The 16,137-nt window shown below is 39.1% G+C and overlaps 1 protein-coding gene across 38 annotated transcripts in view; it reads right to left on the bottom strand.

Annotated features, from left to right (window-relative positions):
• Nucleotides 1-2,507: 2,507 nt before the first annotated feature.
• Nucleotides 2,508-16,137, bottom strand: part of Nrxn1 (neurexin 1) — a 1,071,743-nt gene continuing 1,058,113 nt past the window's right edge. For 37 of the 38 annotated variants that reach the window (XM_076559345.1, XM_076559352.1, XM_042267516.2 and 34 more), the window contains one exon: nucleotides 3,051-3,518. In XM_076559345.1, coding sequence (XP_076415460.1) covers nucleotides 3,211-3,518 — 308 coding nt within the window. In that variant the 3' untranslated portion in view covers nucleotides 3,051-3,210. Of the gene's footprint in view, nucleotides 3,519-16,137 lie in introns of all 38 variants that reach the window. The other variant, XM_076559341.1, reaches the window with a different exon arrangement.

The following is a 16,137-nucleotide window of genomic DNA, read 5'->3' on the forward strand; positions in this document are numbered from 1 at the left end:
GAATGCAATTTTTAAAGTCAATAAACCACAGTTGTATTAAGAAATAGTTTATTAACAAAACAGTAAATTCCACTTGCTTAGCATTTCCAATAATGGATAAATTGGCCTTGCAACAGAAAACAAAACAGAACAAACCCCTCAGATACCCAGTCACTCAAAGCACTAGAAGGGCATGATTAAAGTGGCCTTTCTTTGACATCTTAGGGATGTACCACCTCACACATTATTGTAATCATCGTTTTTCAAAAAGGCAACACATTACATGGATAAAAAAGAAGCATACTCAATCAGAAAAGTTACAATCGAGAGATATAATCAGTTTATGCCAGGTAGTGTGAAATCTTCTCTGAACCGGAAATGACACACGGACCCTGATATGTTTAGTATAAAGATACTTGGATTGTATTCAAGTCTATCTCCTTCAAAAACTCATAATCCTGTCCTTTCCTTCTCCATTCAGGGGGGGAAAACCTGCTAGATTTTGTGGAGGTCAATAAAATTAAATACAGTTTCTATCAATGTATGAAAGTTTTAAATTTATACTGGGAGGACATAATGAAATCAATGACAAACAGCAAATCTCCCAGATACACCATTTTAAAACACTGCAATGTATTTTTCCATCACCTTTTAGAATCCTTCCAGATGAAATTAGTTTGAGTTAAACAGATAAAATGGAAAAGCTAACATATATATGTATATACTTTAAAGTATATATACATATATACTTTAAGCTTTAAATTAGTGGTTTTATGTTCCTTTTTATTTCTCTGGCTTTCCCTGAGTAAGACTGAATGAGAGGGGTAGGGGGGAAAAGACTTGCGAGTTTTTTGTTTTTTTTTTAACCTGGCAAATTAAAAATATATGAAGCCATGAACAGAAGTAATGGGTATTAAATTTTCGTTTTATGCCATCTATTTTCCATGTGATGAAAAGCCTTCACGGCTTCTTACACAATTACTTGGCAGCTTTAGTTTGTCATGATTTGCTGTGATATATACATATTTCTAAGGTACTGTTATGTCTGAAATCCAGGCCACTTCTTGGCATATTTTTCATCAACTTACTATCACAAAAAGTGTTTTGCATTTTTTTTTGCCTTGCTGATTAAAGCTGATTATAATGGTATCCTTCTCATTTATGAAACCTAGTATCATTCTTTTGGGAGATGTTTATGTCATGTGACCAATTTTTTGCAGAAGCATCACCCTGCAGCCTTAGAATTATCTTCTCACATTGATAATTTATTGCTATGAACATCATTGAAACAATGTGCAAAACAAGTGTATAACCTATACTTCACTACTACACAATGTATGTTAAACTAAAACTATGCTTAATGATAATGATGTAAAACCAGAAAAGTTAAAATTTAGTCAATAGCCAACAAATAGAGATTGATTTTAATGGGTGGTAATACAGAATCAAAAATCACTGAGAATACTTTTTTAGTTGAGAAAATGCTTACTTTCCATAAAGCTTGACCACGCACATCATGTTCAGAGAATATATATATATATATATATATATATATATATATATATATATATATAATTGTACGGGAAACAGAGTTTTCCATTGCAGCAGCCAGAATTCACCAACGTTTTTTTCGTAACCCGCCTGTAGAGTGATGCATATTTATGCAGCCGTATATGGTGATATTCTATTTCATTAAAAAAAAAAAAAAAAAAAAGGTTCCATTTTACTATGGACTAAGAACTTGAGGTTTCCTAGAATCAGGATCTCAATGAAGCAAATCACTCATTTGTCATAATACCTTGGCACAACTGTCTTCCTTTGCACTTTTCAATTTGTCAGTATTTGTGTGTTTTGGTGTTCCATCCTATCTGATGGCTGCCTGAATATGTGTGTGTGTGTGTGTGTGTGTGTGTGTGTGTGTGTGTGTGTGTGTGTGTGTTATGTGTGTGTGTGTGTGTGTGTGTGTGTAACTGTGAATGTTGAACATATATCGAAATGAGTATTTGGGGGAGAGAAAGGATTATATGATACTTAGGTATATATTTTACCTTCTAATTCACACCTTTCATACAAATACTAAAACTTAATGTAACAGAATGAAGGCTATACATGTAAGAAAAGAAGTAGCTGAGTCTCTTTATATACATTCATACATATCTTTCTTAGAATAAACACTACACTGTAATTTTTGTTTAAAAAAGTAAGTAATTGTGGCAATTTATAATGGTGGCAAAAAAATCTGTCTGAAATAATTGTTGCTCTGATGTCATAAAACTCCCTATACTTAGCAACACTTATAACATTGAATTTACCAAAAATGGCTGAAGAGCAGAGATATAGTTTGCATTTTCTATACAACAGGCTATAAAACGTCACTTATCACAGTCCAGAAAGCACACAGAGATGGGTTTTATATAAACATATGTAATAACATAGTAAGCGTGCATGAAAATTTCCCAATGATTGCATCTATGCCCTCTCGTTTTCGTTTTGAAATTTTAGTGTGAAAATGTGCCTTATATTTCCCATTTTTTTTTTAAATAAGGCCTCCATACTTTTATTTTATTATTCTCTTACAAACAGAAAGGGGCTTTTAGAATGCATTCCTACACAGGTCTTCAAAAAAGCCAGTACTCTGTCTCAAATGCAGCTTCCAACCCCTGCTCCCATCGCACCAGCTGGCCAACTCCTCGTGATCTGCAGATGGTCCCACAAACAGACGTTCTCCTCTGGCACTCCGACCCACTGGCTTCTCAGGACAGCGCTAGCACTTTGGCTGAATCCAGGATCATAGGTAGCTTCTTTGTGTGTGTTGTGTTTTGTGTTGGTTTTGTGTTGTGCCTCGATGTAATACTCCTTTGCTTTATGAATGCGTGCGGTCCTCACCGTCTTTTAGAATGCTCCAGCAACATAAAGACAGGCAGAGTAAATGAAAACACTGCGGATGTTAGGGAATTTATTGGCCCCTGTTTTTTTGTTTGTTTGTTTTTTGTTTTAGAATTTTTTCCTTCCTTTCTTCTCTCTTTCATTTTTTTTGTTTTTGTTTTTTGAGAAACAAGAGCATGAGATACTTGTTTGCTTGTTTTTTTTTTAAAAAGAGTTTTCCCTCCTGATTGCATTCCCTGTCTTCTTTTGTGTGTGCTTCATAAAAAGGAAAGTAAATAAGTTTATATTATGTCTCAGATAAAATGAAGACTATTTCTATACAAGTGTCTTTCTCGAATCTTGGGATCAGACATAATACTCTTTATCCTTGTTTTTCTTGTTTTTGTTGGCGCTTTTGGCGCTGCTGGGCTGTTTCTCCTTGACCACAGCCCCATTGGACTGTGCTGAGTTACTGATGTAGTTTCGACTCTCATCCACGTGGTACGACCCTTCATCCCGGTTTCTGTACTTGTACATGGCGTAGAGGAGGATGAGGATGCACAGAGCGGCAGCAGCGACGATCCCCACCACCATACCAGTGGTACTGCTGGATTCCCGGATCACCTCTGCAGAGCCTGGGTATGGTTCACGGCCGCCCACTCGGGTGGGGTTGGCTGTAGGAAACAGGATGAGAACAAAGTGATTACTGAGTTTTCTGGATGCCGGCAAACATGTTAACTTAAGTACCCGCTGCGCTGGGGAAAGTGTTGTATCACTAAATAAAGCACTCTCCTGCTCAAGGCCACTATAATCTAGGGACTCAATATTCGTCCAAAGGGAGCCGGTAACTGCCATTTATCCTTCCGTTCTTCTGGAATTCAGATGCATTTCACTAATACCACAGCTCCTGTGAGATTTACAGGACCACCTTCACATTAGGTGAGACACCATAAACCCAACATGTCAGCCAGATTCAGAATAGCTCCCTGCTGTCATGTTGAAGGGAATCATCCTAAGAATAAAATCGTTGGAGCTTCCAGATACTTAGAGCTAACTGTTGACTGATCAGGACAACTAGACAAGGAATGTCTTTAGAATTCATTCCACCTTGTGATGTACACAGTGCCAAACAATAAAATATTCCAGTCCTTTTGAACAGTTCAACTGTATTAAAATTTATTTTTAATTATGTGTGTGTTTATCTGTGTGTGGGTAAGCACAAGTGAGTTCTGGTGACCGTAGAGGCCAGAAACATTGGATCTCACGGAGCTGGATTTTCAAGGAGCTGCGGAAATCATCTGACCAGAGTGATAGGAACAGAACTCAGATCCTTTACAAAAATGGTACATGCTTTTTTAAGCATGGAGCCATCTTTCAAGCCTTCATTACTTGCATTATAAAGTATAATTTTAGTTACATGACTGTAAATGAAAACACAACTCTTTTCCTTTTCTGTTGGAAATTCATTGGTCCAATAAGTATATATTTACATATACATTGGCAGTGGGCTAGTGACCTTCAAGCTAAACCTTACTTGTGCATAGTGGTGCATGCCTGTGATAAATACTCGCACTTAGGAACTTTGGAGAGGAATGCAGGAATGTACTCTTTCTCCATTTAAAAGATAATCTAGATTGGTTTTGAGACAACGTTCATAATGTAATAAATAGTAATAAAAGAGACAAGGATAGAATATTTTCCTGGTGTGACAGTTACAAAACCCTCACCCAAGCTTCCATAAGAAGAGGCAAAGTCCTCCCTTGGGCACAAGAATGTAATATAGGATGTGTAATATCTTCTCCAGGTCTAGGTAGACACTGAGGTTGTCCACAGAACACAAAGAAAGCCCCTGGGATGTATAGAAGGCAAGGCTATGAGAATAATGAAAACTTCTGCTTTCTACCTTCAAAGATCAGAAGTTAGGGCAAAACAAAACAAAACAACAACCAAAAACCACCTTGAACCTGGACCATTTTCTCTATAGCTTTTTACTTTTTGTTTTCCTTCCTTGACTCTCTGCCATTGTTTACCTTATCCTACAGAGAAAAACTTTTCTGTTGTCGTGGGTTAAGAACGGCACAACTTGCAGGAGTTCACTGTTTGTAAAGCCATTTCAAGACTCCATAGACGTACCGAGCGTATCTGCATACATACATATTTGACTGTGCATGTGTCTACAAAGGTATCCGCTAATTACTCGGGAATATTTCCCAAAGCAAATAGCCCTGTGCTGCTTTAAAAAGCCACTTTGAAGGTGGGCAAGGTTTCTTAGCAGATAAAGACGTATTTCTGACAGCCTGAGTTTGATCCCCAGACCACATGTGGTAGAAGGAGACAACTCACTCTTGCAGGTTGTGCTCTGACCACCATAAACTCACTGTCACATACATGAACTTACACACACACACACACACACACACACACACACACACACACACGCAATGTAATAAAAAATTTAAAAAGAGAAATCCCATTTTCAGACATCACTAAGATTTCTTTTGCATAAATATAGGCTTTTGGCTGTTAGTTTCTTTTCCTTCATCAAATGAATCCTCATCCACACAGTTGCTTACAAAGCCTTGATTCTCAGTCTCACAGCAGCGAGGAGCTACATTCTGCATCTACAGTATGGAGCAGGCGAAACCCTCCGGTGTGGATTATGTCATGGCTTGTTTTACAAAAGTTCTTGTAATGCTGTCTAAAAAGGCTTGGCATTGTTTCTGTGGCCAAGGTGGAGAGGAACAAAGACTATAATCCACAGTGTTTGATTACAGGGAATTAATTTCCCCTCAAAAGCCTGCTGCAGTAACCCCGTCAGCACCGGGCACACCAAAGGCAGCTCCTTCTGTTTAAATACAGTCATCTTTGCCAAAGTATGCCAATTAGCTCAGCTGCTAACTTTCCCAAAATGACAACTTTCTGTGTGTGCCTTTGGCACAACGCTCTTTTATCAGGGCGTCTCGAGAGCTGAAAAGGCAATTGTATTTAAATGTTACCTAAATCATTTTTTTCCTACACCTGATGATGGAATGCTGAAATACATTTTCACAATAACCTCACATTTTCAGAAGGAAATAAAGCGACAATGAGCTGGAATCCCAGTCATTTAGTTTATGATATTACAACTTGGGGGCTCTAAAGGAATTCAAGGTCTAAATTCACTATGGTAACAATGCATACTGGTGTGTGTGCACAATTAGGAACTGGTGTTAGATAGTTTAATACCAGACTATTAATCTCACTTTTCTTGAATATCTCTGATATAGTTTTCAAAACAACTGTGCATGTAGATCTCAAAACAGATAAGTGCTCGCTCTAGAAGGAGACCATAAAGACAAACGCAAACTCTGAATTTTGCTCTGTAAGCTTTTGATAAGCATCTCCCATTTAAGAAGTGTACTTTCCTCTTCTGCAACACCAGCCAAAATGCCTAAGTCACATGAGAGCTAAAAATACCTTTGCCTAACCCACTTTAAGAGACTCTAAATATCGTATTTTTAAATAACATATACAACACTCTCCAGAAAACTAAAATCAAAACCCAGTGAAAAAAAATCTTATCATTCCCCTCACATTAACATTTTAACAGTCACTTATATAGGTATTGTTATATATCTGCTCAGACTATACAGTTGTTTCCACATCTACTTGATTAAACAATAATTACATCTATTTAGGTTTCAAATCTGAAGGCTAAGTGATATTTCCCTTAACTTTTGTTATAAGGTCAAAAGGTATTTACATGTTAATGAGACATCTCTCCCAGATAACAGGTTACATAACTTTAAATCCATAAATGAATTAAAAATATGGTCACTAATGCTTTTTTGATGCTCACCGGAAAAAATCTCTTGAGGAAATTTCATATTAATTTGAATGTAGAAAATGTATAAATGATACTCAGGCTAAATGTCCTCTTATATAATGCATTTCAAAAATACATAAAGTAGAAGGCAGTCATATTTTAACTAGTTACGAAATACAATAAAAGAAAAGGATTTTAATCAGAGAACTATATAATTAATCCAAATATTTCATGGCTTGTAGAATTTTGCATTTTTCATGCTTTATAATAAATATAAAATACAAAATTTCTAATGATTATAATTATAGCAACGCATTCTTTATAAACCACTGTAAAAGGTTTATGAATGAACCGAAGTTCCCTTTCATTCATTTTCCTTCTCTCTGTCACAGAATGTGATGAAATACCTTTTAAAAAACAAATGAAAAAGAATAAAGGAGGAAGAACGACATGCAAATGAGTTTTAAGTCTAGAATGGTCCCAAACGGACACTGACGGTAAGATAAATGCAGAGTGTTAGAGCCAGTTCATCACGCTGGGCTCATGGTGATCACTAAAGGAGCCAAGAAATAGAAGCGATGAGGTATGGTGAGAAACAGAAATGTTTTAAACATCAGTGATTTTATATATATATATATATATATATATATATATATATATATATGTGTGTGTGTGTGTGTGTGTGTGTGTGTGTGTGTGTGTGTGTGTGTGTATACTTGGCTCATAAACTTAAAAAAAATCATGACCTATATGGATGGAAGAAAACACAATACCAATAACATTCTTATATTGCCCAAATTTCCCCATGCACTTGCCACATCCTCTACTTTACAGAAAAAACATGCAGAATCATGTCATTAGCTAACAGAGTCAGCTGGTATTGACTGTAAAATGGTACCTCACATAAGAGGAGAGAGGGTGTGTCCATTCTGATAGTAACACAAAGGCCTTGGACTTTAGTTGGCAATTTACTCTAAAGGATTCGGAGGCTGCTGATGGTCTTGACAAGAATGCAAAGCTTTTGCCCAGGGTCAGGACCTCACAGTCAGCTCTCTCTCTCATATTCATTTCTCATACCTAGTCAAAGCTATGAAAGAGACGCCTGTACTGACAGTTACCTTGAAGGACAAAGAAGAGGGGGATTTTAATTCCGTTCTCTTCCCTTTAACTTCCTTCTTCCTCTCTCCCCTCTCCTCTCACTCTCCTCCTCTCCCTTCTCTCTCCCTAGTGTCCCCCATTAATCAAATATCTAGAAAGTTTTGACATGGTCTATTTTGGTCCAGCAGATTGATGGAGAATCTTGTATGCTACATCCATGAACCTTCGAATGTCTTTCAGAGTCTGATTAATATTGTGGCAACTTAGATGAGCATGTGCCTTCCAATGTTAGGAGGGCTAACATGTTTCTCTATCACACTGTCAAACACTCTTCCCAGAGGATGAGTCCTTGTAGCAATAAAACATCTAAAGGATTTGTTCCAGTGTTTTGTTATGTAAAAAAAAAAATGGTATTTGCCACACTGCATAAAAAAATTTAAGTCAATTTTTTTAAAATTTCAATTTATTTTTGTTTGCTGCTTCCATGTCTTTCTCTGTGTCTCTTCTGTCCCTCTCTTTCCCAGCTCCTGGCTGGTTCTTGGAGATGGCCCTTGTAAGAGAGTGGTGAGTCCTTCCACACCAGGGAAAGTAGCACTGCTCAGAGCTCTGCCTCCTTGGATTCTTGCATTACTAAGCAAAATGTTAAGCAAGGGCAGAATTGATTGCCAAACTGCCAAGTTCAAAGCATGATGTAAAATATTCTTTATTGTCTAAAATGTTTAAATGTGGATCCTTTACCAGCCTGATCTACATTGCAAGTTTCAGACCAGCAAAGAGCTATATAGTGAAATCAAACAAATAAAAATGAGAACAAAAACCCCTCAAAGCATTCTTCTGTAGATGGAGCAGAAGCTCACATGAGAGGCTCATGAAGGCACGGAGCTTCCTATCAGAGCCTGAGTACACCACTTGCAAGTCTGTACCTAGGTACTCTTTAGAACATGAAAGTTGAAAGCATAAAATTCACAATTGTTTTGCAAGATTTTACTGTTATAGAGTAAACATTTTAAAAGACAGCGTTTTAAAAGTAAATGACTTTCCAAAATTGTTAGGTTATAATGGGAAATGTTTGGCATCTTGGTAACTCTTTTTGAGACTTGGAAACAGCAATAAAAATCAGTCTTCCTCCCTCCCTCCCTCCCTCCCTCCCTCCCTCCCTCCCTCCCTCCCTCCCTCCCTCCCTCCCTCCCTCCCTCCCTCCTCCTCCCTCCCTCCTTCTCTTCCTTCCTTCCTTCCTTCCTTCCTTCCTTCCTTCCTTCCTCCCTCCGTCCCTCCCTCCCTCCCTCCCTCCCTCCCTCCCTCCCTCCCTCCCTCCCTCCCTCCCTCCCTCCCTCCCTCCCTCTTTCTTTCTTTCTTTCTTTCTTTCTTTCTTTCTTTCTTTCTTTCTTTCTTTCTTTCTTTCTTTCTTTCTTTCTTTCTTTGTGTTTGAGGCAGACTCAAGTTCCCAAGCTTGCCTCAAACTACATACTTGTAGTTGAAGCTAACGCTGAAGTTCTAGTCTTCCTGTGTCCACACCTTACGGGCTGGGATAACACACATGCATATCGTATTTGATCTATGAATTGCTAGAGGTTGAATCTGGGGCTTCCTACACACCAAGCAAGCACTCAACCAACTGAGTCACATTTTAAGCTCTAAATATTGTTATTGAAAAATAAAATGGTGGTGGTTAGCTCGGAGGTTAGTAGTGCATATACTGCACTTTAGAAGACCTGTGTTCAGTTCCTGTCGCACACGTCAGGGGTGTTACAATGACCTGTAACTACAGCTCCTGGGGACTCAACATCCTCTTTTGGTCTCCATGGGTGTTTCACTCACTTGCATGTACTACATACAATTAAAACAAAATAGAAATAAAACAATAATAAAGATGGAAAAAGAAGCTTCTTTAATGAGGGGTGAAACCTGTACTAATTTATAGGCACAAGGATAAGTATTTAGAAGGCAGTTGGATACTTCATCACTGTATATAAATATGCCCTTCTCAAAGAATAAATAAAAACAAAATGAAACTGGGCTGTCTGAAAGGTTCAATGGTAGTGTACAAGTCGGTCATTCATGAGGGCTTGGATTTGTCCACAACAGCAGCAGAATTAATAAAATAGAATAAATAAAAATTTAGATGAGAAATGCTATTTAAGGTCTCAATTCATAAAACCTAGACTGAGGGTTTGTTTGGCCGTAGACAGGGACACTTTGTATTTCCAATAATAAGGTTGCCAAGGCAGTGGCATGCCATCACATGCTCTCTTTATCACTCAAACTGCCATTTTTATGAAACCATTTTGTGCACTTGAATGAGCAGGTCCTCCACTGTAATCTTATTATATTTATGTTGTTTCCAAAATTCTCTTTCCGGTAAGACTGTAGTTTCCAGGCAGTATTCCTGGCTGGTTTTATTTCCTCAATGCACAGCACTAACATATAGCTTCAACATCAAGCATGTCCCTGTCACATCAAGGATGAAGCATGGGCATCTCTATATACTGATGACAATGAAAATTCAGCATTTGAGCTTTAGGAAAGGCAACTGTAAGAAATTACCAGTCTTAAGAAATAATAAGAAAGAGTAAAATATACCAATGATAAAAGTTGGAATGTGAGCTATATATTTCAGAAGTGGAAGGGCAGATAGAGGATCATAAAACCCCAGACTGTTCTACATATATCACATTGCTAAGTAGAATCATTGGGTAGGTATTTATCTTATGATGATCCTTTTAAAACACTACTGGCAAGATGTATAGATTAGATTTTTTTTTTTTTTTGCAAAGTATCTTTTGGTAGTCTCCTGGTTTTATCATAGATCTAACTTAAAGTAATTACATTCAGATTTCTATCTCTACCCCATCTAGAAAACCACTTCCCTAAAATAATCTCCCTGGAACAGATCTCCATGCCGTGTCTTATATATGGATGTTATTATAATTTGAGGCAAGCCTTGAAAATGGTTTCAGATTTATGGGGAAGATTTGACTTTTCCCACACCCAGTTTCATTAATACTGTGAAAAGAAAATTGGAACTGTAGGCTCCTGGGGTGTTCGCCAATTGAGATTAGTACAATTTTTTCTCTCCTATATCTAACAGCAACAAAAAAGGGGGCTATTATTTTTCTCATTTTTGTCCTTCGCTCTAACAGAGGCCGAAATAAACCAGTGTGATGTGATCACTCTGAAGAAGGCATGCTTAGACACCACATTCGCAGGAGGAAAGGCACAGGGATGTACGTGGCGTGTTTGAATTTGAACCTCTGCTGGGGTTTTGTGAGAAATGATAGCTTTTCTGCATTTCAACCCCCTCTTGCTTGTCTGCCAGCTCCTACTACATCTTACCTCTTCTGCAGTTCACTCCTGGAGGGCAAACAGGAGGCTTGAGAAACGGGACACTGGATGGTGTCAGTTTTTCCTCAGTGAGTAGGAGATTCAGTAGGAAGGAGGGATCAGTACAACACTGCAATCTGATTGGCTATGGGATATCTGACATTGTTTTCTCTGCTCTTTCCCTAACTGCCAAAGCCTATGTTTAAAGGAAGCTTCAGGGGCCACCATTCTGAGATCAAGGGAATTATTATTTTCTCTTGAAACCCAGGTTTTATACGAAGAAGGATGTTGGGCACAGAGGTCATAGTGTGCCTGTATGACAGTGACCTGTAAGGTGGGGTGCTGCCTCAACCGGCTTCTCATGAGAAAGAGAGGCTGGTGAGAGACTACATCCTTTATGACTTTCCTTACATTTAACATGAATATACACAGAAATGCACCTTTTCCCTCTTAGCTAGGGAAACTATAGTACCAAGGCATTTATAGACTGCTATATTGTAAACTACATGTCCATAGCTTCATCATCTGCAACACTTCTAGAATTTTCATATGGTAAGTTACTCCCTTTAGTTTTATAAAAACCCTCGAAAGCATCATGGTGAGCAGTAAAGTACAAGTGAATCTAGTTTCTCCTGGGCCTTGGTGGTTCACTCACACCTACCTACTCAAACTAACCATTTCTTTATTGATTGAGACAGGTATAGCCACAGCACTACTTTTAATTTCCAAGTTTCCACATGTAAAAGAAAGTTCTACTTTCCTACTGCTCATAGGTTCATTTTCTTCTTTTATGTATAAATAGTTTTTTTATTTATCTTTGATGACGTTTTCTCTAAGAATTTCCCCTCCTGCTCTAAGTACAATTACATAGTAAGCTACAGTCAGGTTCCAGTGACAGGTCGGAATAGCAGGTAACCAAGCACACTTGATGTATCCCCTCACAGACTTGAAATATACTAAGACAACCACATACACAACAAACATTTTAAGTCATATATAACATAAAATCGGAGAGAATTGCGGTGGAAGAAAACTCTAGGTGCTGTGCAGGAATGGGACAGGTTTCTGAGTCATGAGAAAGGGTAGCATTTTCATTTCATCTCAGCACCTGGAAAGCCTGTATGCAGGTCTCTGTTGTTTTAGAGACCAGTTTGAGCTGTATAGCAAGTTCCAGACCAGTCACAATGAGATTCTGACTCAAAAAGGAGGAAAAATAATAAACCAGCAAACAGAAAACAAAACCAAACAGCCAGAGGAGTCCACTAATAAGAAGTAACATCAGCGCTGCGGAGGCAGTTCAGTGGCTAAGCGCTCAGGAGCACATAGTGCTCTTGGAGCTCACAACCATTTCTAACTCCAGCCCCTGAGGACTCTACATCTCTCTGGCATCTGTGGGTACCTGCACTCTTGCGCTCTTACCCACCCCCAGACGTACAAATACACATAAATAAATATACGATTTTGAAGTAGCAGCAGCACAGCTGGAATGACCTGGAGGAAGCACCACCCATTGATGAGAAACAAGCATGCCATGAGAAGAATAGCAAGAATGCACACAGGCAACCGGAGGTGAGAAGAGCTCTATGGGGCTGGCATTGACTTTTCCAACTGTCATAGGAAGTAAGCCAGGAACACTGATGAAATTTAAAATAAATAAATAGTCTCAGGCATGCATCGCTTGGTTCAGTGCAGACTCTATAGTGTGATGGAATTTTACTGAAATGTTACATTTCTGTTAGATTTCACTCCGTCTCAGACTAGATTATATGTTCCTTGATGACAGTTTCTGGCGACTCTATTTCTTAGCAATTTCTCTACCTTCTAACTTCTAATGAAGATTGAGTACACCTGCTGAGAAGGACATATGCTTCCTAATAGATTATGGGAAGAGATTGATGTGAGTTGGTCAGTGTTTAGGAGTGAAATAGCATGAATGTTACCATTATGCAAGTGTGATTCATTTCAAAGTTTTGAGGGAAGTTGTCAAGCAAATGAGCAATGCATTTGCACGAATATTGCAAATTCCTGCATTCTTCTGAGAGAATCTCACTATGAATGTGTGTGTGTGTGTGTGTGTGTGTGTGTGTGTGTGTGTGTGTGTGTGTGTGTGTGTGTGTAAGTATATATGCACACGTGGATGAGACCCAGCTAACCTGGAACTCACTACATAGCTCATACTGCCCTTGAAGTCATGATCCGTTTGCCTTAAACTCCTGAGTACTGGGATTACAAAGATTGAATGCTTTTGAATAAGACCTGTGTTTAGGGCTTTCAAGATATCACATAAAGTGTTGGATGTATAAGCCTGATGACCTGAGTTTAATCCCTGGAAGCCATGAACCCATGTAAAGAGAAGGAAAGACCAAGTCCACAAGGCTGTCCTTTGACTCCCATACGTGTGCTGTGGCACGCAGATGACCACACATACGTTATATGCACACATGCACACACACTCAGTAATAGTAAATGAAGCTTTTTAGAAAGGTACATTTTTACCTCTATACATCCACCACCTCCACTTCCCATACTACCTAACAAGAAAGAGGAAAATTGGAAGAATTGGGATTGATTATTAAGAATGCATTAATGCAAACATCACACTGCTTTTTCTACACTCCCTCATAACACACTGCTTAGTCTTAGTGTCTGAAGTCACTCAGTTACTCAAAGTTCACCGAGTTAGCAGTGCTCGTCCCATCGTGTGGGTTCCTCATTTATAGCCACAGCCGTGGACAGCAGTCCAGAGGGCTACGAAGAAGTAGTTGATAGCTGACTGCGAGTGCTGTTTATCAATTCCATAGAGCTGTTGTGGAAGTTCTGAGTCCTTCTCAGTCCCGCTGCTGCTGGCACAAGGGTGCTAAAGCAGGCCCTCATCCGACCAAATGCCCTCAACTGCTGGGCAGAAGAAAAGTCACACAAACAGCAGCAGAGCACACCAGACAGAGCGTTTAAATATGGTTTCCATCAAAATGGATTACATTTCAAAAGCACGGAGTAAGGAAGACCCATGTATTAAGATGTAGACGCTACTCTCTATTACTGAATTCTTTGCTTCTTTATGGGGAAGTAGTTTCTATTCCTGCAGCACCCAGAAATCCATGGACCTAGAAAGCATCGTCAGTCTCACACAGCACCAAAGGATCATCTCAAGACCTGGAGTCAGGGATGTGTGCAGAACCTGATTGTAGGTAGATAGGGTATGATGATTCTGGCTAGAGCATGAGGCACTGTACATGCAAGCACACGTGCATGGATGTGTGGGTATTGTGACACTTCTCTCAGCTCCCTGATGGAGGCTGATAGCCGAGGTTTTGTTTCACATGATTTTTAAAAGTAAAGGCAGACTTTTGGAAAACTCCATGGACTATTTCCCCAAACCTCAGATGTGCTTAACGTAAATATGCAGTATTAGCAAAAGCCTCTTAACTTCCTCCCAAACAGTATCCGTCGTAGATATTTCTAATACTCCGTGATCATTAACTGTTGCTCAGTGCAACTCCAATCATGCTTGATTCACTGTAAAACCTGAATTTATTTTCCTATTTTACTAAGCAAACAACTATTGCCTTTCCTAGTTATTGCTAACGAGGCTCTCTGCTGTGCTCTATGTACGTATTATCGGATTTATTCCCCACATGCCATAGCTCTGTGGCTATGGGTATTAAGGGGAAAGAAACAGTCTCAACGAGCTTAGGTAATTTAGGCTTCCTAAGCCTAAAGTCTGGACTATTACACTTCCTTCAGTTTAATACATCTACACTCATGATTGTAGAGTAATCTGTTGTCATTTTCTCCTTGAGCAAGGAACAGCATAGAACAGCAGGCACCTGTGTGTTTCTGTCTCTCCTGGTCACAGTCCTCTTCACCTCTTGGGTCTAGCTGTGGGCCCTGGCCCCTGACTGTGAGTGGCTGCCTCCTTGCTTGCCCACCTTGACCAGATGCCCTCCCTATTCAGATTCCCTGCCAGTTTCCTTCTCACCTAAAGATCACCGATCACCGAAGGTTCTTTGTTCCTGTATCCTGCATTTGGTGTAAACAGCTTAGATGCAAGAATGTAGAACATTGGGTAGCAAACTTCTGCCCTCTGGGGATCCTCTATTGTGCTGTAAGCCTGTATTTAAGGTTTCTTCCCTCTTTCAATAAATGGCATTCGGCATTCAGCTGTGGCGAATGACTCACTGTCTCTTGTCTCTTATTTTTTAATCCACAGCCCCTCGCTCAGACAAGGTGAATGGGTAGCAGTAGCGCAGGTGTTATCGCTACAAATGGAGGTTCCACTGAGATAATTTGCCCGGACCTCTAAGTGAAGGTAATCAGAGGGCTGACGTCATTACTCGTATGGCTGTCACATTACTCTGTTCTGCCTTTGAAAAGGCTACTCAGTTGCATCAACGTTATCATCTTAATGCTGGATCTCTTTATCATCATGCAGGCATAACCCAGGAACAAGCCATCCAGATAGTTAAATTATGTCCTATTTGTGTTAAATTTTTACCTGTTCCTCATTTGGGAGTTAATCCCCGAGGACTTTTACCTAATCATGTGTGGCAGATGAACGTCACACACGTGCCTTCCTTTGGAAAACTACAATATGTCCACGTATCTATTGATACATATTCCTCTCTAATTTTTGCTTCTGCCCATTCAGGAGAAAAAATTAAGATTGTAAAGAATCATTGTCTTCATGCTTTTGCCTATATGGGAGTGCCAAAATGCATAAAGACTGATAATGGTCCCGCCTACAGCAGTATGGGATTTTCAAAATTCTGCCAAGACTTTTCTATTGTTAATAAGACTGGTATTCCTGATAATCCTCAAGGACAGGCTATAGTAGAACGCTGCCATCATACCTTAAAAACATATATTGCTAAAGTAAAAAGGGGGAAGCTAGGGGCTCATCTCTCCTCTCCACATTCTATTCTTTCCCTTGTTTTATATATTTTAAATTTTTTATTGGTAGATTCTGCTGGAGTATCCGCTGCAGATAAAACACTGGAGGGCTCCTGTTGCAAATCATCCTCTGGTGTAATGGAAGGATCTTTCTACTGGCACTTGGAGGGGACCTAATC

Source organism: Peromyscus maniculatus, chromosome 22 (genome assembly GCF_049852395.1).
Source record: "Peromyscus maniculatus bairdii isolate BWxNUB_F1_BW_parent chromosome 22, HU_Pman_BW_mat_3.1, whole genome shotgun sequence".
Classification (NCBI taxonomy): domain Eukaryota; kingdom Metazoa; phylum Chordata; class Mammalia; order Rodentia; family Cricetidae; genus Peromyscus; species Peromyscus maniculatus.